This window comes from Zingiber officinale, chromosome 8A (assembly GCF_018446385.1).
Source record: "Zingiber officinale cultivar Zhangliang chromosome 8A, Zo_v1.1, whole genome shotgun sequence".
NCBI classification, from domain to species: domain Eukaryota; kingdom Viridiplantae; phylum Streptophyta; class Magnoliopsida; order Zingiberales; family Zingiberaceae; genus Zingiber; species Zingiber officinale.
The window spans coordinates 57,710,719-57,733,023 of record NC_056000.1 but is presented as its reverse complement, the minus strand read 5'-3'; the positions used below and the strand labels follow the sequence as shown (position 1 = coordinate 57,733,023).

Below are 22,305 nucleotides of genomic sequence, written 5' to 3'. Positions count from 1 at the left end.
TTAGGCTAGAATTGAACATGGATTTGGCAATCTACTCAAAATTGGTGAATCACTTACGAAACAATAATCTTCCTATTAGTTTATGGCTATATGTTTTCATGTTTGCAGTAATCACATCTTACCCTTGGGTGTTTTGTTGCTTCTTTTCAAGTACTTTGCCTATTTATGTTGTGCAGTCTCCGGTACGACCAGTTGATGAGTACGGAGCACTTATTTATGCTGGAAGATGGGGAACCCATGGTGTCTCTCTTCCTGGGAGGGTTACATTTGCACCAGGAAATGTTGGATTTTCAACATTTGGTGCACCGAGGCCGTCAGAGGTAATTTAGTTGTGCATATTGAGGGTGTATATTAAAAGTAACACTTGATGCAATGATGCTAAAATTAATTATTTTTCATGCCACTCCAGACACAAATCATCAGTGATCAAACTTGGAAGTTGATAGATGGTATCTGGGATGACAAAATCAAGGAGATCAAGGATGAAGTCTCTAGGCAGATTGAAGAAGACGCAGGACGACCACAACTTTTGGTGGCTGACCACTTCCTTTAAAAATTAAATATTAAGGATATAGAGGTATCTAAAGAATGCCATATCATGGCACCTGTGCTTTGGACTAAGCTAATTCTCATCTTTTGAATAGGCTGGTAACTCTCTATTAGCTTAAATGCAAAAGTAAATATCATCGTCTTAAGCTTCTTATGTTATTCATAACTTGCATCATCAGTGTTAGCATCTGTCTATTTCAGGCAAAAGTTGACACTATTAGTTTATGTTATCAGTTATCAATTAGAATAGGCAAAGTAAATATAAGTCGATTATTTTATAGCATTTGGTGGTTTATCTGGGATGGACTGCACCCTAATCTTTATACTACTATGGAAAGATAGTAGTTGTATTTTCTGGGATTAAATCAGGAGAAATTTGTTTGATGTATGCTGGATGATAATTTTGTACCATTATTGCATACATGTATACATTTGTTAATACATTTAACATGTGAACTACCAAAGACATTTTCTTTTTTGTTAAACGCTCATTCTAAATTCTGTATCTATTTGAAATTTGAATTTCTATCCTGACCAAATGGAACAACTGTGATGAAGTTTGATTTATCATGTTGCTTCCTTCTGGTGATTTTGGCAGTTGACTTTTAGATGCAAATGACCTTTATGAGAAGATACAAGGCCTTGGATTGAGTATAACTTCATTCTCTTGCAGGTAATCTACAATGCTTACAAATGAAAAAAGATTCACCCAAGTGATCATTTGCACAGTTTCAGAGTTGCTAGAGTTTGCTTATATAACATCTTCCAATGTGCAAGTGACTAGACAGTTGTAGAAAAAAATTTAGATAGATATTTTTGTATTATATGTATGATGAATGGAGCTCATTCCATCCCAACAAGTGGCACTTTTCATATACACCATGGACCTTTGTAATACCGGTAATGTGTGTGATTCATAAGCTTTGAGTTTCCCAGTTTCAATACTCCTTCACGCTCATCATGGTTGATAGACACCTAATTTGACACCATGTTGAATGATGGAGTCCATCCTATCCCAAATGACTAATGGCCCATGGTAGCAATCCAGTTCAACCATTAATATCTTGGGATAAGTTATTGATGGCCAAATATATTCTTGATGAAGATTGATGCCTTGGCTGTTATTAATTGTAGCAAAAAATAATTATGCTCGTCTTAGATGTTCCTCACAGTCCGTCTTTAGTAATATGTAGGGAGGTAAATCAGCTTATAGTCTTGGCTGTTATTAATGAATATTGCTTTCACTTGCCTAGTCCATGCCATGATTGATTCTGCATCTCCATTGTGTTTGCATAAACCAGCATTGGTTGCCAATAGAGTATCTTAATGTCATTTACTTTTGCATCTTCATTGTCTGTTTGACCAACTTCAGACGGGAGCTTGTCTCTTCATTGTCTGTTTGACCAACTTCAGACAGGAGCTTGTCTCTTGGGCCACGGTGCAGCACCAAATATGTTCCAATGGTTTTCAAGCCTTCACGGTTTATTTTCTGTTACAGTGCACTGTAAGATATTTTTTTTTCTGGTAGGATGATAACTTGGGATGGTTGTTGGGTGACGAGACGCTTGTACTTTTAAATTTATCTTAGTGGTTAATGAAAAAATTTTATGGAATCAGTCTCTTTCTGAATTAATTAGATTCAAGAGTTAGAATCAAACTATATATATATATATATATATAACTTCAAGAGCAAATGTTTTTTTTCTATTGGTAATTTAGATATTTAGTCTGTCCGATTTTATAAAAAAAAATTATTGATAAATAAGATAAATTTAAAAGTGCTTACGTAGATTCATCTAAGCTCCACTAAAAAATTATTTTTATAATCAGTTGGGATTCAACTCATAAAGTGTTGATCTGTACTTGTGCCAATCTATCTATTTGCCAGAACGGTGGAATGGACGTTCACACATTGTCATGCCCTGTGGCATATTATGTTATTCATTTCGGCTTTAAAAGGAGCGGCTAGTTTTTTCCGAACATTAAAAAAGATATGATATTTTTTTATATCAAGTTTATCGTTGACCTGATATAATTTTATATCGATCCAGCAACATGAGTCTTATATAAAAATATCATGCCCACTCTAGGCTTGATATGGAACATATCAAATCTAACATGAGCATGATATGATCCAATATTAGATCCAGATATGATCTTATGATCCAATGTCAGATTTAGTGTGAGTCTAATATTTTCTTATATTAGGAGCATGAGCCTGATATAATTCACTATCAAGTCCAGTGTGAACTTAATATTTTCTCACATTAGGTTCAGCATGAGTTTGATATTTTACTATATCAAGTTCAGCAGGAGATGCATTGGAAAATAATGGGATGGAAATTAGAAGGTTCCAGGAAAAATAGGAAGAAAATAATATTATTTTTAGTATAGAATAGTTTTAAAATTAGAGTATCCCTTTGATAAATAAAGAAACACGTTACTCCTTTTGGCATTCATTTTAGTAACGAGATATTCTCTTGTTGAAGGGGGAAAAAATGAAAATATGTTAGTACTAAATGAAAATTGAATTTGTGAAGAATATTAATAATTTAAATATTATTAATCAAAAGTTGAATATTATATAGATATGATGTAATGTTTAGAGACATGAACCTATTTTTTTTAAAAGTAATTTAAAGTAGGAAAACACACTAATCATAATTGAACATGTAATTATCCTCTGATAGTTTGCCAAAATAATTTTTTTGATCATTTTAAATTATTAAAGGAAAAAATTAAATTTGAAAATTTCATTGTATTTGTTCTAACCTTGTTCTTCAATTGTTTTATGCACTAATCTCTAATTATGTTCAATTTATTTCTAATTATGTTCTTTTTTGTTGTTTGCATTATCCTTCATCGTTGAGGAAAACTCAACTTTAATTATTGACTTCTCGTTCTAAATCATCAAATAAAAGCAAAGAAAATAATGGCTTCACTTACTATGTTTAATAATATTTTTTCCAATGCTCCTTTCAGACGTCTTTTTTGATGAAAAATAGATTTGTTTTTTTTTTCCTTTAAATTGAGTTAAGGCAAGAATGTTGTCTAGGGCCTTTATTGAAATCATGGGGCTTGAAAATGGTAAATGGTGAGGATGAATCCAAGTCATATAGCAAAGCCAACATACGAAGAAGGATGCTTGAATTTTTCCAAGTAAATTAGCATATCTCTTAATTTAATTTTTTTTTTATCTAAACCGTCGTCTTCAAGTCAATGTTATATTAAAAACAAATTTTAGAAGCTCATAAAGTAGGTAGGATATATATATATATATATATATATATATATATATATATATATATATATATATATATATATATATATATACCTTCTAAAGAACAATTATTTTGTTAGTCTGTACACACGTTCGATACATACTCCTAGATTATTCTCATATGTTCGGACGTCTCAGGACACCCTGGATGTCACAATCCTCAAAAGTGAATCGAGGCGTCTGGATGCATCCTCGGGTGCCCCGATTCTCAAAAGTGAATCGGGACACCTAGACCTGTGAGGATTGTTCAGGAGTGTGCATCGGGTGTGCAGGCTATTTTTTTTCTCTCTTTATAAAACTATTCCGCTTATATTAAGTTGTTCATTAGAAGAATCATATTGTACTATCCCACTACAATATCAAGACTAATATATCTATATGAGAACTTGAGTGTATTATTAAACATATGTTAGAGTCCTCACACCCTAGTTTAATGAGAATAGGTATTATAGTAACATAGAAATAATAGAGATAATGATTAGGAAAAAATTAATATTTTATATTTATAAGAGACAAAATGAATAGAGGAGAAGACAAAGAGGATAGAAAACTTAAGTTAGGTTATATATGCAAGAGTAAAATGGGAAATGAAGTTAGTATTGTTGTAGATAGTTCATTAAATACCGAATTAAAAGAGTAGTTAGGAAGAGAGATAGAATTATAACTCTCAAGATAATAGTTACAAAAGAAATAATTAATGTAATTAATCTATATGCACCTCAAGTAACATATTAATAAAGACACTAAACATAAATTTTAGGATGATCTAGATGAGGTAGTGTAAAAAATTTAACAAATGAGACGATTTCAATAGGAGGTTTAAATAGATATATAGGAGTAAGAAATAAGGAATATGATATAGTGCATAATGACCATGATTTTGGAATAAGAAATATAATATTGGATTTTATGATAGAATTTAGAATAGCTAACATATTTTTCAAGAAAAGAGAAGAATATTTGGTCATGTTTAAAAGTGAAAATAATAAGTTGTAAATTGGTTGTCTTAATATTAGGAAGAGAAATAAAATTTTTTATAAAGATTACAAGACCATCTCTATAAAAAGTTAATCACCTAATATAGGTTAATATTATTAGATATGTGCCTTAAGCATAGCACCAGTAGCAGAAAAATGTATATGACTATTAGAATTAAATGATGAAAGTTAAGGATAAAAATAAAATATCTTTAAGGAAAACATAGAAGCACAAGTATTAAGAAAAATACATGACGACTCAAATACGATAGGAGATAAGATAACATCAAATTTGAAAATAGTGACCAAGAGCACACTCAGTGAGTTAAGGAATCAAATAAGAAAACTTAGTAATGAAATGAGGAAGTACAAGAGAAACTAAAGAAAAAAGAATAGTTTATATGTTATTATACACTTTTAAGAACAAAAACCACTTCAAAAATATGTAGTAGCTAAGAAATAAACCAAAACAATAATGAGTGGTAGCTAAGAAATAAACTAAAAAAATAATGAGTGAAGTTAAGAATGAAGCTTTCTAATATTTGTATGGACAATTTGATACGAAAGAATTGAAAAAAAAAAATGATATCTATAAAATAGCTAAAGCGAGAAAGACATAGAAATAAGGAATCTTACTCAAATAAGATTCATTAAAGATGAATCAAATAAGATACTAGTGAAGTAAATAGAGGAGTGATAGAAGTGATATTTTTAATATTTAGATAATCAACTTAGTGTAGAAAATTTAAATAGGTAAAAGACTACAGAAATTTAAATTTCTATAAGAGAATTTAACTTTTAGAAGAGAATAGATGCTAAATGGGAAAGGAAAAAATAGATGATATATAAATAGAGGTATGGGGAGGTGGTGGGGCTAGGGGTAGTCACCACCAGCATAACTTAGATCTGCAATGAGCTCCAGTGACTCTTTCTATCTCTTGATCCAACTTGATACAATCCTGTGTTTCCTAGTGGAAGGAACAAAAATAGTTGATTGGGGGAGACAAGGTCAGCCTTCTCAAAATCTACTGCTCATCATAGCTCTACAATGCTCTCTCCTTGGATTTCCAACTTAGCTTCCTATCAGTTGCCACCAGGTCATGTCTAGTGGCGGTTACTAGCAGTTGCTACTCTGTCGATATTGTCTGTTAAGGATTGTCAACGAGGATGAAGGGTCGTTCGTCTTGGAGGGGTTTGGCTCTAAAGAATGTCTCTGATTAAGGATGTTCCCATGGTGTGCATCACTCTATGGGAATGTTCTTGATCAGGGATGTTTTCATGGTGTATATTGGCTGATGTTTCGGGTTGGAGATGTTCTCATTGTGTGTACTACTGAGTAGGGATATTCTCGATGAGAGATGTTTCCATAGTATACGCTGACATGCGGTGTATTCCCATAGTGTAGTGCATTGATGTGCGGGGATGTTCCTTATATGAGATGTTCCCATAGTATGTATTGACTGGTGGGGATTTTCCCAATCAGAGATGTTCCTATGGTGTGCACTGGCTCGTATGGATATTCTCAATCAAAAATTTTCTAATGGTGCACACTATTGAGTAGCTAGGGACGTTCCAATAGTATACGTTGGCTTACAGAGATGTTTTCAATCGAGGATGTTCTCGTATTGTATACCAATTAGGCTATCCTGATCAAACCCAAAATATCATAAAGATCAGGAGTAAATTATCTAGAACTTAGTTGCAATCAAGAAAAGGATATAAATATTCAATAAAAAAACCTATACCAACCAAAATTCAATATTATTTTGTAAATAAATATATTGACCTATAATAAGATTTTAAGTTGAGTCAACTGCTGCGCCATTAACCCTATATTGGGCAAAAGGCGATAACGCTCGTCTCCAGTGCCTCCGTCGTACCTTGCCCAAGGCCATCACGAGGAAGGTTAATCACGGTAACCGGAGAAGCTAGTGCGCAGTGGGAAGAGGGACACGGGGACCAGGGATTTACGCCCTGACTACCTCGCGATTCGAACCCATGATCTCATTGGGCAATTTTCTACGCACTAACCACTCCGGGTAACTCCTATATTGTTTGTACGTTGGATGCTGAAAAATACCTTTCCATGTAGTGACATGCTTAGTTTTATGATTTACTTCTCTATAAATGACTATGTGTGTTCAGCTACGTGGGGTGTCCGGAATCAACGAATGACCTTTTACCAAAATTGTATATTGGATGCTGCTGATGGCTGATGCCTTGCCACGAATGACAAAGAAGCAGCATCTTAAACACTAAAGAGTATTTCATAACCTAATTCAATTTAGTACAAATCTGCAATGCCAAGTGAGTTTGATGGAACCATCTCAACGACTTGCCTCACCTTCATTCTTTTTCTTAATTAATCTTCTATTTGTGCACCTCTGGCATCCCGTTGTGTCTTATATACACCAAGGGTTGGAACCCCTTTTCTCCATAAACCATAATCCAATTCACCTGATAATCCATCAGACTCCTATGCTACATGCGTTCACAGCAAAAGGAAAACAAAAGAAACCCCTGGGACTATGATATGATAGTAAGAAGTGGGACGAGCATTTAGATAACAAAGATTCAAATTTCATCTAGGGTACATTACATTTCATCAGGGTCCATCTGTGTTTCATGATTTATCCTGATAGTTGGTGGAAAATTTTCATAAAACAAGACCAGTCACCTTCAAAATTAGTCGGATCATAAGAATTGGATTACTTTTTTTTAAAAAAAAGAAGTTATGCCACTATACAACTACAGGAAGAGCACATTCATAATCCTCCTGACCCCACTATCTTGAAAGAAGAATAAGCATCATCCGCCACTAAATTACAGAATCCTTGTCATACAATCAACTAAGAATGAGCAGATTTTAGTGGGCAAATGGCATCCTCCAACATGGGCAGTCCCTATAAAATAAGAACTAAAGGGAGAAACAGAATCTGGGCATGCAAATGAATGAACTTTCTGGTAGAGAACTTCTGGAGGATATCCAAGTTGTCATGTTTCCTTTCTGACCATATGCATGGCACAAATGTTTGTCTGAATTGGAATTTTGTTGGAAGGCATCATGGACTAGAGAAAAAGAAGAACAGATGCTGCGCTGACATCCCACTAGAAACATGCAGAGTGCCACCTTTTGCAACATGATCGATTCCCTGGAGCTGTATAAATATGCTTCCTGAGTAGTCACTCCATTCATCCAGCCTCACAATTTCTTCTTGAAGGTAGCAGCAATCTGCTTGCGCATTTCTTTTATTTTGTTTTTTTTTACCCTTTTTCATTTTTTTTTTGCTATTGCTCTTGATAATGCTTCTACCTGATACATAGAATGGTTTGGTAATTGCTTAACCAGTTCTCGTTGTTAATATATAGGGATGGAAACGCCTACAACAGAAGCCAAGTACGAGTGTCTTCTCTTTGGTAAGTGACAAATGTAACTACTTCGTTTTCTTCAATAGAAACGTAGTTCAAATTCATAATTTTCAGATATGGATGATACCTTGTATCCCTTGGCTTCTGGTCTCAATTTGGCTTGTCGCAAAAATATCCAAGGTAATGTGGTTGTTACTTCTGATTCGAAGCACATTAAGACATTTGGTCTCAGTGTTGGATTCTGCTCGATGACAGATTACATGTTGCACCATCTCAATATAGAAGAAAACCAAGTTCCGAAATTGTGCCTGGACTTGTACAAAGAACATGGGACTACAATGGCTGGTCTCAAGGTGCAAACTTGTAAACTAATTTAATTAACCTGACCAATGAAGCTCACCCTTAATTCATGGCTGAATGGAACTTTTTCTCTCTTTCAACAGGAACTAGGTTATCAATTCGATGATGATGAATTCCATGCTTTTGTTCATGGAAGATTGCCATATGAGACTTTGAAACCTGACCCTGTGTTGAGAAGTATACTTCTTTCAGTGCCACAGAGAAAGATAGTAAGCTCTAAGAAGACCATACTTCATAGATGAGCTTCTAAAGGATAGAACAATATAAGCAGTGGAAAACAAAAAATATATTCAGTATTTCAATTTTGTTTCTTTCGTTATAGCACAGGAATCATTTTCCAATGATGATGAATCCAATTTTTACAGATCTTCACAAATGCAGACAGAGTTCATTCTGCAAAAGTTGTCAGTAGGCTTGGCCTAGAAGATTGTTTTGATGGTGTTGTATGCTTTGAGACACTTAATCCAACCCCAAATCAGAATGTTCCTGCTGAAAAGATCAACACCATGACTAATGATGATTTAAACAGTGATAGTTATGAGAATGGTTTAAGCAGCGACTGTGCTGACGGCGATAACAAATACAACTCTAATTCGGTAGGGAGAATACTCTGCAAGCCTTCTCTGGAAGCCTTTGAAATGGCATTTGCGATGGCTAACATAGATCCAAAGAGAACAGTAAGTCATACTAATTGGAGAATTTAATTTAATTTGATTTGAATCACACTGTGAATAAGTACTAATTTTGGATCCTCTCTCCTAGATCTTTTTTGATGATAGTCCAAGAAACATAGCGACCGGAAAAGTAGCTGGTCTTCATACTGTCCTCGTAAGTCTGTCACTCATCTCTCCTTAAAGATCAAGTCAAGCATTTTCTATATGAAAATTAAGTCGAGATTTCTGTGCAGTTACTTCAACTCCATTGTGTAATTCAGTGAATTTGTTCATCTAGAAATTGAAAAGATTGTTGAAGGTGGCACAAGAAGTGATTTCATATTAATTTATATTCTATTTGGAAAGGATCATTTTCTTAAGAACAAAAAGGAGAAAAGATATGCAAATCCAGTACAAAAGAACATTCTATATTCAAGCATCAATACATGTTCAGTATTGTTAAAATATAAAATAGTATAGGAGATGACTTCTCTTTAATGTAATGTAAATACAGATTAAAATCCCAAATAGAAAGACAAATTAACAAAACATCTACAACTGTTTTTCTTACCTCACTATGGAATTGTCAAATGCATGCAGGTTGGGAGCTCAGTGTTGGTGCCAGGGGCTGATCTTGCACTAGAAAGCATTCACAATGTAAGAGAAGCCTTGCCTGAGATATGGCAGGATGAAGAGCAGTTGGAACCGGTTCTTGCAGCCACATCTGCTGAAGCAGTAGTCCTCGCCTAGAAATTACTTTTAGCTACTATATCAGATGTATCTGAAGAGGAAATAGTAAGACTGTTGCTACTATAGATAAACAAAGGTAGTCTGTCTGTGCATGATGATGACTATATATGTAATAATATACATTTAACACCCAATAAAGCCAAATCATAATGTGCAAGGACGTAATAAGTTTATTATGTCGCCTCTTTTTCATGTAGCATTGAGGGAAACAAATTGCTAGTAATTTGCCATCGAAGGTCAACATATGCACCAAAAAGAAAACTGACATATGTTTACGATTTTAGGCTTTGTATTTTTTAGAAAATGTTTTTTTTAGTGTTTGGTTGTGTAATTGGAAAATGTTTTTTTCTCTCCATAAGTCAGTCAGGTTGACTTGCCTAGCTCGTCCTGCATGGCAAACTCAATCATGTCATTAATTATGCCTTATCGACTAGCCTGACCTGAACGGCTTGTTAGGATCGATGAGGAAATTATGTGTCAAATAGCTAGGGGGAATAGTGTTTGACATAAAAATTAAACTCTTTATTCTGGCTAATGCTAGCAAGGTCAAAGCAACACATAAGATTGATGTGGTTCAAAATCCCTAGTGAGATTATGTTCTACGATGGACATTAAGATGTCACATAGGTATATCTATAGTTCGATTTTCAACTAAGACATATTTGTAGAAATTTTTTTTCTAAATGAGATACATAATCACAAGATATTGGGCATGGGCCGATGAAAAACTTTCGTGGGACAAACCAATTACTTCAGGTTTAGTATTATTTAGTTCAATATTTTTTATATTTGACCCTAAGTCAATTGATTGAAAAATAATTTTCAGTTGATTGAATACTTGACTTGGACCATTTCTAAGCCCATGTCCCCTTCCTAAGTTCAGTCTCACCTAAAACCCATTATAGTGGTGCGCTTGACTATCCTTCACAAAAGCTGCATGTCTGCCAGCCAACACAGAGTGTCCACCTCCAAGTGTTCAAGTGTCAAGAAGCCTTGCTTCTGCATCTTCTATGCTAAGGGCATCTCCAATGAACAACCTCCAAAGTCAGGTTTTTTCTATTTTCAAGACGCCACATCATTTTCATATCAAAAGTAAAAAACCTTACTCTTCTCTCCATTATAAAAAAACTTCCCTATAACTTTTTAATGAGTCTCACACTCAACAATTCACATATCTTTAAATACAAATAACATTAATATAGATAAAAATGAATTACATGGATGACATAAAATTAACAAACTTTATAAAGATAATCTTAAAAACATCCACTACATACCATATTTCTTTTTAATATTTTCACAAAATTTAGAATGTAATTTAAGCTGATGTTTTGTCATTCCACTAGTATCCTTCATAAAGATTTCATACTCCTTCATTGCCATCTTTTGCTTTTGCATCTCAATTCGCTCTCTTTGTAATTCTTCCAATTTTTGCCATTTATTATCAAATTCCATGTTATCAATGTGTCTAGTTTTGGATTTACCCTTTCTGTTCGCTGCCTTTTGTCCCATTGGACAAGTCTGAACTTCACAATCATCTACATCGATGGAGCATCTGGATTGGATGAGGATGTGTGCCCTCTTGATTCTAAGGTCTTGGATTATTTGTTAGCACGATGACCAACTTTCTGCAGAGCATATTTCTCACAATCTCTGAGAATTCGTCAAACATGTTCATAGTTAAAGGACTTGTTGCAATGATTTTCTTGCCACATTTTATGTGCTCTCATAAGCACATCCTCATCACTCTACCCGCTTTCACGATATGTATAAAAGTTATTGTATATTGCTGTAAATTCATTCACCATGGGATGAAGCCTATAGAAATGTGATTTTACCTTCACCCAAGGTCGCTCTACAAATCCATCAGGTCGATACTTGTTGTAGTAATCCGCGATTCGTTTCCAAAAAGTTTGTTCCTTTTGATCATTGTTGATGATTGGATCGGTGCTAATATTGATCCATGTCTTTGCAAGGTGTATCTCTTCGTCCATTGATCCCTTTGCTCATTTGGTGTTACGCACACCCAAACTCCCTTCATTGCTCAACTCTAGAATCTCATATGGTGTTATTAATTCTTTGTCGGTTTGGATACATCTATGCTAGTCCTTCTTGATTCATCTGAGAGCATGACTGAGGGTTGTGGAGAAGAAATTCCATAAGAAGTGGGTGACATTACGAAGTAGCTTGCCGTGACTGCCAATATTTGGGAGGATACATATAAAAAACATCAGGACGATTGCGTGAACTTTACGAAGCTGCATTTTTAGAATTGAAAAAATTTCTAAAATCTCCACTATAATTTGGATCCATTTCAAAAGAATAAAGGATGAAATGGATTAAAAAAAATAAGAATAGGGTAGGAAGAATGAGAAATTTGATTAGAGAGGATAGATATATATAATCTAAAATTGGTGACCGTTAGAAAAAAAATAGAACGTTGACAAAAACTGAACGTTATCAATGTTCAAAAAATAATGAATGTTGAAAAAAATGAACGTTTGCAATCAACGTTCAAAAAACGAACGTTTGAAAATCAAGGGAAAACAAAAATGGAAAATGTAATTAAATTATATTAAAAAATTAATAATAAATTTAATTGGGGCCCACCAAAAGTTAAAAACCTGGGTTTGATAAATCGAACCCAGGTTTTTCTCTGCAAAAACAAAAACCTGGCCACAACGTAGGTTTTAAAAAGAAAAAACCGGGTAAAAACCTCTATTGTGGATGCCCTAAGCGATCTTGCCTTTGGGACTTTATCATCTTCGCCAATCATCTACTCCTTAACTCTCCGAGAACTCAATCTATTTGAACTTTCATTTGCCAAACATCTGATTCTTGACTTATTTGGATTTTCACTTTCATTTAGCAATATCAAACCAAACAACCTACACCTATACACTTCACACATCGTATGATGATACCAGATAAGGTTTTTAGCGCACACCTTATAAGACTCAAATTCTCTATTCTTTCTCCTATATAATATGGAAGCCATTGAGAATTCGAATTACAAAGGCTCGAATTCTCAATTCTTTACTCTCTTGTTAACTCACTAAGAATTTACCTATTTTGGCTTTAGTTTGCCCCAAATTAAGGTTCTCTTGTTAAGTCTTTAGTCCCTTAGATGCATCAAACCCTAGTCTCATTCCACATGTCATCCTACATAGTGAACCTCTAGCGACTCATCAAAGATGCCAATAAAACTCAATACTCCTCACCTTGTGATCCATTAGATGTCTCATACTGTCCTTTTCTGATCTCTAGCAACCATCTGATGCATTGAGCCAAAATCCTCTTGGTTTCGCCAAATCAAGCTTTATAAGCTTCATGTGCATTCCAAATTCTTGCAAACTTCATGCACACATTATTAATACGAACAAACCTAACTTAAACTATTTTCTAAACATGACCAATTAGGGCATGATTCCACTAACAACCTTTAGGTCTGTTATAGAATCCTCCTCATATTAAATCATCAAGTGCACTAAGCTTCCTTAGCTGTCTTCATGGCATCTTATCCTTCATGCTTGTGAATCCACCTAGTTCCAAGACATGTGTGATTCAGGAAAAGACGAATTATTTTAGTCTTTTTTATTATTTTGCTGAATTAGGTTTTTGAGAGTATTGCTGAGGCAGTGGATAATTGTCAAATCTATTAATTCACATACGAATATTGAAAGCGATTTTCTAAACCTGTTAATTCAAAAGAATATCCGGAAATAGGCGTCCAAAAACTACACAAAATTTTGGGAAGAAGAAAAATGACATGACCGAATTATCATTGATCAAAGACTATCCCTCAAAACAATTAAATAGGTATTTAAATACTCAAATCCTAAATATACAAAAGACTAAAATACTCTAAAAAATCTAACCCAGTAAAATAATAAAAAAGATTAAAATAATTCTTCGTTCCTATCATTCTTCCAACGTAGAAAAAATTCACCCTCGAATTGCTGGTCATATCATCTTCCCTTTGGAGAAGTTGCAGGTGCACAAGCCCATTCTGTCTTTGGAATGGTGCAGTTTGGAACGTGCATATATTGGAAGCGAAGATGAAGCACTTTCTGAGACCAATTCCCTCTTGTAACAAGTTGCGCATGCACCAATTACCACAAACACGCCATTAGATACTCTTTGGAGCCAAACATGATCATAATTTACTGCCAATGTGCAAATAACTGAGTAGTTCTTCCATTGGATAGCTTCAAATTTCCGGGGTCAGCTGATTCTTCATATCATCGCCACTCAGATATCCAAGATGAACCAGTGTTTCTAAGCATGCTGGGGATACTTGAAATGTGCTGCAAATGCATGGCCAATCGATTGCACTTGAGGCCCTCCAAGTATAATCGCATACCAATTACTGGTTTCTGATTGCTTACAACTTGGTCAATATTAACATGAAGCTTTGGACCAAAAAATCTAAACTGCAGTTTGGGACAAGAGACTTTTCTGCTTTGAAGTCCAAGAGCTAATTCATTGAACATTGGTGCCCACTGATTAGGAACTTGAAATTCCAAAAAATACTGTAAATCTTCAGGATCTGGTTTGTAGCGAAGATATAGATTTATAGCATGGCTGAGATATCCACTGCCTGGGATACCAGTTAGAAGAGATGTGATGGGAACAAACTTGAAGAGAATTGCGTCAGGGTTGTTCTGAACAGTCTGTAGCCAATTTGAGTGAGTTGGAAGACAGACATCACCTCCTCTTTTTGCACAAATGACAGTGAGTCCCTTGTTCTTGCCTTCTCTGATTTTCCGATGTTGAGAAGGGACTACTTCCATAAAAAAATAAAATAAAAAATCTCCAAGATCCTCAAGATACATCTTTAATTCAACTGATGAAATTGTTGATGAAGGGCTCTGTCTAACACGAATTACATCCTGACCTCCTATAGCTACATCTACAATTATATGTGTTCCAAATGTCCTGATAAACCAACTGAGGGCTAAGGGATCCCACTTTGAAGGTACCACCCTTTTTACCTCATCACGAAGAACTAAGGGAGAAGCTCTCAGATGTAAATTATACAGGGAAATAAAATATCCATCAAAAGCAAGCTAATTTGTTGCTTTAGCATCTTCCAACCATGCTCCAGTTAGATCAAAAAGAGCATTAAAATAGCCTAAGGCACTTTTCCTTGGACAGAAGATTTCTGATTGAGTAATTTGGACATGATAGTTGGGACCTCATTTATAGAATTAGCAAGCAGATTTTGTCTCATTGTATCCTAGGTAATTGCCTGTGGCTCCCAAACGCATCGGTCGTCATCGATTTGAACAATACTTAAACATGAAAGCTCTTTCCTTCTAACTCTTCCGCCAATGGTGTCTCCATCAGCAAATTCTCAGCATCCAAAACCAGCAGCATGCCGTCACTAATCTCATCGACAACTTGACAACTTCTTCTACTTCATCATTGTCATAAATCAGATCACCGACTATTTCGATCTTGTTGTCCACATCTTCCTTATAAATAAAAGCTCTTTCCTCCTCGTAAAAAACATCATCTTCCTCCTCCGAGTTTACCCGGTGATGACATTGGACTAGATTCTTCTATTTTGATTTTCAAACATCATCTTCATCCTTTCAGTAAGTTGTTTCACAACCCCTTGCATCCGAGCTATCTGTTCATCCATCATCTCTCGAACTCGTTGCTCCATATCACATTTATACAAGTTGTTGTCGTGTTGATTGGTGCCGTTATCAACACATTGTTGTCTTCTCGGCAACATGACTCCACAAGATCATCTCGCTCTGATACCAACTAAAGCAACAGATAACTATAGATTCAGTTAATTCATGCACGAATATTAAAAATAATATTTTAAATCTTGTTGATTTCGTAGAATGTCAGGAGATAGACAATCAAACTTAACGTTTAGGAAGAAACGATGCGGTAAGAAATTCTTATTAATCCAAAACTCTTCTAAAACAATTAAATAAATGTTTAGATAGACTCAAGGCCCTAAACATTATAAAGAAGAAATATCCTCAAAAATTCTAACTCAGATAAAGATAATAAAAAGATTAAAATTATTAGCACGAGTTGGACTCCTCAGTCCTCATCCAAGTGCGACTGTCCTAGGAAATGCAAAGCAAGACACTACACTTGAGGTTTGAATCCCAGGGACCCATAAGTCATCTCTTCTCTCGTTCAATTATTTATTTAAATGAAGAGGCCCTGAAGCATTCGATGCGATAGAGTATTTTGTGGTCTGGAAACCTCTTCCAACCAGCAGCCTTCGCGATCGTTCCTGCTCGACTCGACGAAGCGTACAATTCAGGAGAAAACAAGAAGAGTGGAATCACCTGATCTCCTTCCTTCCTTCCATCCTTCCATCCATCCATGGCGACTTCGATTCCCATCCACACTACGCTGAACCCTCGCCTTCTCTCTCGCAACTCCACCTTCCTCCAGCAGGCCACCCCTCTGACCCGCTCCGCTTTCAGTTTCACCCCCTCCGCCAAGCTCGACCTCTCGGAGACCATGGGTGGCCGCGGCCTCTGCAACGGCGAGCGAGGCATCCGCCACGAGCTCCAGCGGACCACCATGGAACAGCCGCCTTCGCCCCCTCTCGCCTCCCCGCCTGCTCCTGCCCCGCCTTCTGCCGTCGGCGTGGACGAAGGCGCTTTCGAAAAGGAGCTCTTCGGCCTCACCGGAGGCTTCCCAGGCGGCGAAAAGGGCCTCAAAGACTTCATCCAGCGGAACCCCTCTCCTTCCGAGGCAAAGGCAAGGGCGGGCGGCGAGGAGAGCATCGCGGTGTTGCTGGCGCGGGCGAAGCCGAAGCCCCCCGAGCTTCCCCTTTTCCTGCCCGGGATGATCGTGATTGTGAAGAACCCCAAGAACCCTTTCCACATGTACAGTGGGATCGTGCAGAGGGTCACCGACGGGAAGGCCGGTGTGCTCTTCGAAGGGGGGAATTGGGACAAGCTCCTCACTTTCGACCTCGTCGAGCTCGAGCGAAGGGAGAAGGGGCCGCCCATGGTGAACCCTAAGTCCGCTGTACTGGAATCCATACTTGAAGAAGCCTGAATGACCTGACCAGTGAGCCTCGTCTCGCTCATCTATGATTTTCATCTCATCTCTTCTCTTCTTTTGTCATCTCTCCTTCCTCGTGTAACATTTCTTCTTCTTCTTCATTGCGAAAGAAAGAAATATGAATTGATTTCGCCTCGACTTTCCGTTTTTAGTTAAGTCATCGAATCATCATTAAGGATGTCCATTTCCCTTCCAGATTAACTTCGAGCCAAAAGATAATCATCTGCTCAAGTGCTTAAGATTGATTGAAAATAACCTATAACATAAAATAAGAGCACTTCAAATTATGAAAATTACTAGTACTGGTGAATTTTTAGAGTCTAAGAATTCTTTCAAAGGAAAGGATGAAACGTCAGATGAATGATCCAATTAATTATTTTTTTAGTTAATTAATTAATTTCTAATGATTAATTGAGAATAATGGATTAATTTAATTGTAGATAAATCTGTTTCCGCTTAAATCCACAAAAAAATTCTCAATTTCCCATTAATTTCTCTCCTAAATGGTTTTAGGAGACTTTACATTTATGATCATCTTTAACCTCTTATATTAATTTTCAGGTTAACTTATTCTTTTTATAATAAAATTAATTTTCAGATTAACTTATTCTTTTATAAGAAAATTAAGATTGAAGACGATATTATCTATCCAAGAATTTTTCTAGCGCCCCATCAATCTGTCTTACCACAACACAAAATAAATAAATCATAAATAACTATTAATTTTTAAAATAATAACTGCTAAAATTATTTATCTCGATTATATTGAACTGACAAAAATATTTATCATTATATTAAAATTTAAAAATATTATTTATCCAAATGTTTATAGTTGATTGACCGTCAAATTTTTAAAATCCCAAGGGGACGGAGAGCTCCAGAGGAGAATTGAAAAGAAAGATTCAAACTTGAGCGACTTGAGAAAGCTGAGGGAATATTTATTTATAGGAATCAAAATTTTCATTAGAAGGATCCCATTAATTAATTTTTCTAGTTAGTTAATTAATTAATTAATTTCTAATGATTACTTGAGAATTGTTAATTAATTTTTCTAGTTTATTTTTGCAGATAAATCTAAAAAAAAAAAAAAAAATCTCAAGTTCATAATTAATTTCTCACCCCTTAATAAAAATCTTAATTTCTAAATATGAAACTTAGGTTCTTCCAAATTTGGATATCCTTTTGATACATACAAATACCTGACAGATGAATGAATGACAAGTTAATATTCTATTCACAAATACAATAACATCAACAACCAAACATTTTCCCATTAGATAAGATTGGCTGTATAAATCCTTTTACGTCATCGAGCTCTATCTCCAATTATATCATCATCTATATTTAAATAAATTTTATCCTATTTTATTATTGCTAACCAAGTCTTTTTTGGTCTTCCTCTTCCTCGTTTGATATGCATGTTTATCATAGTTTCACATCGCCTAACTGGAACATTTATTGGTCGCCTAAGTACATGTTTGTACCATCTTAAACGTGTCTCTCGAAGTTTTTCCTCAGTAGATGCAACTCCGACTTTCTCTCTGATGCTCTCATTTCTTATTTTGTCCATCTTCGTATGTCTACACATCCACCTTAACATCCTCATCTCTGTAACTCTCATCTTCTGCTCATGTGCTCGAGTCATAGCTCAGCATTCAGCTCCATATAACATAACAGGTCTAACTGCGATTTTATAGAACTTACTTTTAAGTTTAAGAGGTACTTTACAGTCACATAAAATACTCAACGCACCCCTCCATTTCACCTATTTTGCTTATATTCTACGTAAGACATCTCTCTCAATCCCTCCATCATTTTGTAAAAAAGATCCTAAATATTTATCTCGGTTCCAGACAACTCGTCCTCTCCTATTTTAACAATTGTTTCATTACTTCTAATATTGCTAAACTTAAATTCCATATATTCTGTCTTTAATCTACTAAGTTTAAAACCTTTCCCTTCTAGTATTTCCCTCCAAGATTCTAACTTAGCATTTACTTCTTCACGTGTCTCATCTACCAAAATAATATCATCTGCAAACAACATGCACTACGGTACTGTGTCTTGAATGTGCGTAGTGAATTCATCCATAATTAGTGTAAAAAGATAAGGACTTAGAGTTAATCCTTGATGTAACTTTATCTTTATTGGAAATGTTTCAGTTACTCCCCCTGAAGTCTTTACTCTGATCGTTACATCCTCATACATATCCTTAATTAGTTCAATATATGTTACGTTAACACCTCTCTTTTCTAAAATTCTCCATATAATTTCTCTTGGAACTCTATCATAAACTTTTTCTAAGTCAATGAATACCATGTGTAGATCTTGTTTTTTTTGCTCATGATATTTTTCAATTAATTATCTAAGATGTATAGTTTCTATTGTCGACCTTCCAGACATGAATCCAAATTGATTTTCTGTCACTATAGTCTCATTCCTTAATCTTTTTTCTATTACTTTTTCCCAAAGTTTTATAGTATGACTCATTAGTTTAATATCCCTATAGTTTGCATAGTTTTGTACGTCTCCCTTATTCTTATATAAGAGAACTAGAGTACTTATCCTCCATTGATCAGACATTTTTTTCATTTTCAATATCATGTTAAATAATTTTGTAAGTCATTCAATACCTTGTTTCCCTAAGCACTTCTATACCTCTATCGGAATATCATATGATCCAACAGCTTTTCCATTGTGCATCTTATTCAAAGTTTATTTTACTTCTGAAGTTTGAATTCTACAATAAAAATTAAAATTTCTATGCTCATTTGACCTACTTAAATTACCTAAGTTAAGTTGGTCACCTAAATATTCATTAAAAAGTTAATGAAAATACCACTTCCACCGCTCTTTTATTTCTCCATCGTTTACTAATAGCCTATTACATTCATCTTTAATATATTTTATTTGGCCAAGATCTCTTGTTTTTCTTTCTCTCACTTTAGCTATTCTATAAATGTCTCTTTCCCCTTCTTTTGTATCCAATTTTTGATATAACCGTTCAAAAATTTCATTTTTTGCTTCACTCACTACTTTCTTGGCTATTGTATATTTTTTTAAGTTGTCCTCGTTCTTACAAATATATAATTCCTTATAAGCTATTCGTTTTTTCCTTCACTTTCTCTTGTACTTTCTCATTCCACCACCAAGATTCTTTACTTAGTGGTGCATGTCCCTTTGACTCACCGAATACATTTTTAGCTACTATTTTCAACTTTAATACCATCTTATCCCATGTTGTATTAGAGTCATTGTATATTTCACCTAATGCTTGTACTTCTATCTTCTCCTTAAATATATGTTGTTTCCCATCCTTTAACTTCCACCACTTAATTTTAGGAATTGTATATATTTTTTTTCTATTGATACTATATTTGAGGCGTATATCCAACACTACTACCCTATGTTGGGTAGTTAAGCTTTCTTCAGGGATGACTTTGCAATCTTTACAAATCTTTCTATCCTTTTTCCTAACCATAAGAAAGTCAATTTGAGATTTATTATTCTCACTTTTGAATATGACTAAGTGTTCTTTTCTTTTCTTGAAAAAACATATTAGCTAATATAAGGTCATATGCTATCGCAAAATCTAATATAGTTTTCCCTTCCTCATTGCTCGTTCCAAACCCATAACTCCCATGTACTCTCTCATATTCCTCATTTTTCACTCTGACATGCCCATTTAAATCATCTCCTATTAAAATCATTTCATTTGGAGGAATATTTTGTAATATTTCATCTAAGTCCTCCTAAAACCTTGATTTGGTAGCTTCATCTAATCCTACTTGTGGTGCATATACGCTAATTATGTTCATAGTTTCTTTCGTCACTATTATTTTAAAGACTATAATTTTATCTCCTTTTCTAACTACTCCTACAACTTCATCCTTTAACAAACTATATACAATAATACCTACTCTATTTCTTGCTTTACTCTTTCCAGTACCATAACTTAAAACCCGAGTTCTCTATCATCTTTGCCTTCTCACTTGTCCATTTTATCTCTTGTACACACAAAATACTAACTTTTCTCCTAATCATCATATCTACTACCTCCATTGATTTACCAGTGATAGTTCCTATTTTTCATGTTCCAAATCTTAGATTATTAGTTTCTTATCATATTTGTTCTTATCTAACCTATGGTGAGAGAACTCTTGCCTATTTAACACTACACCCAAGTTTTCATGGAGATGTAGCGGTCCTTGCTGAGACGTTACAATCGGACCTTGTAACACGAACTCTTACATATTTATCACTACATCCGAGTTCTGGAGATATAGCGGTCCTTGCCGAGACATTATAGTCGGACCCTGCAACGCGTTCCTTTCGAATAACAACCTAGCATTAGCACAATAGTTTAATGGATTCATTCATTAAATATTTGCCATAGTTTGACGCTGACTGGCAACCTAACACAACCTTCCTCCTTTATCCAAACTTGGGACCGGCCATGACCAATCATCATGGGGGAAATTCTACACACAAATACATGCTACAAAAATTCATACACACACCCACATACATATATCATTTAGTCAAGCTTATTCAGCCAATGTGGTTCCTTTGTTTATATTTCGTGAGCAAAAGTCAACATGATTGTGCCTTCATATAGGACAATGCATAGGTCAAGTGAGGTAATAATGCTAATCATAAAACGAGGTAAGTAGGATGCCCTCGCATATCCCTTCCTTTCAACGAAACAATAAATAATAAGTCTGTTTCACCCCCAAAAGGGCATGAAGTTCAATGTTGCATCCAAAAGGAAGTTAGTATCAACCACATAAAATGGTTTGACATGGTATAGACCAAAAAGGACGCAGCTCTTAGCAAAAGTGTGGGGTGGTCAGGCACACAAGTATTTCCGAATCATCTGTTTCATATACATAACAGTACTAGCCTATTGGGGGAGAGACTACCTGTGTCAATGTTTGTCCAAAGTTGATAATGTCTAAGAAAAAACACCAAGAATGTCGCTTTAACTCAAAGGATTGTGAAACTTCTTCAAAGCTTCCCTGATATAGTTTTTCTATCAACATCTCGTCAATGCTGTTCTATATTATCTTCTGCAGCCAGAAACAGCATGAAGATCACCAGGTTGGGAAATATATAATGAACCAGTGACATGGGAAATAAAGATTTGCCAATTTGTTAACTTTGTACAATTTGACATAGTTTGACTAACAGATAGAATAGGGAGCATACTGAGGGAAGCTGAGCTAGAAAAATATGGATTTGTTGATACGTTCTTGTAAAACTGAATGGAAACAAATCCACCTGTACTTTGTCCTAACGATTCAGGTGTATCATGGAA

General features: G+C 35.1%; 3 protein-coding genes and 1 pseudogene across 4 annotated transcripts in view; 3 read left to right on the top strand and 1 right to left on the bottom strand.

Moving 5' to 3' along the window:
* LOC122009161 (probable inactive ATP-dependent zinc metalloprotease FTSHI 4, chloroplastic) overlaps positions 1 to 1,496 on the top strand; it is a 44,258-nt gene extending 42,762 nt beyond the window's left edge. The window contains exons 15-17 of one of the 2 annotated variants that reach the window (XM_042565188.1): positions 177 to 320; positions 410 to 577; positions 1,223 to 1,496. In XM_042565188.1, the coding sequence (XP_042421122.1) occupies positions 177 to 320; positions 410 to 553 (288 nt within the window). In that variant the 3' untranslated portion in view covers positions 554 to 577; positions 1,223 to 1,496. Of the gene's footprint in view, positions 1 to 176; positions 321 to 409; positions 578 to 1,147 lie in introns of both variants that reach the window. The other variant, XM_042565189.1, reaches the window with a different exon arrangement.
* Positions 1,497 to 8,006: 6,510 nt separating this feature from the next.
* On the top strand, positions 8,007 to 10,067 carry LOC122011572. Its single transcript, XM_042567956.1, has 8 exons — positions 8,007 to 8,027; positions 8,176 to 8,223; positions 8,290 to 8,355; positions 8,431 to 8,528; positions 8,619 to 8,744; positions 8,901 to 9,212; positions 9,298 to 9,363; positions 9,789 to 10,067. Exons 2-8 carry the CDS (start codon positions 8,178 to 8,180, stop codon positions 9,936 to 9,938), a joined length of 864 nt encoding a protein of 287 aa, XP_042423890.1. The 5' UTR covers positions 8,007 to 8,027; positions 8,176 to 8,177; the 3' UTR covers positions 9,939 to 10,067.
* Positions 10,068 to 13,744: 3,677 nt separating this feature from the next.
* Positions 13,745 to 22,092, bottom strand: LOC122009158 (annotated as a pseudogene).
* On the top strand, positions 16,146 to 17,126 carry LOC122009159 (NAD(P)H-quinone oxidoreductase subunit S, chloroplastic-like). Its single transcript, XM_042565186.1, has one exon. The coding sequence runs from the start codon at positions 16,296 to 16,298 to the stop codon at positions 16,980 to 16,982; it is 687 nt and encodes a 228-aa protein (XP_042421120.1). The 5' UTR covers positions 16,146 to 16,295; the 3' UTR covers positions 16,983 to 17,126.
* Positions 22,093 to 22,305: the final 213 nt, after the last annotated feature.

Excerpts from the sequence above, each read along its gene's own strand:
- LOC122011572 (XM_042567956.1), top strand. The coding sequence starts at position 8,178 with ATGGAAACGCCTACAACAGAAGCCAAGTACGAGTGTCTTCTCTTTG. Across the intron at positions 8,529-8,618 it reads CTACAATGGCTGGTCTCAAG|GAACTAGGTTATCAATTCGA; the intron begins GTGCAAACTTGT and ends CTCTTTCAACAG. Across the intron at positions 9,213-9,297 it reads ACATAGATCCAAAGAGAACA|ATCTTTTTTGATGATAGTCC; the intron begins GTAAGTCATACT and ends CCTCTCTCCTAG.
- LOC122009159 (XM_042565186.1), top strand. The coding sequence starts at position 16,296 with ATGGCGACTTCGATTCCCATCCACACTACGCTGAACCCTCGCCTTCTC.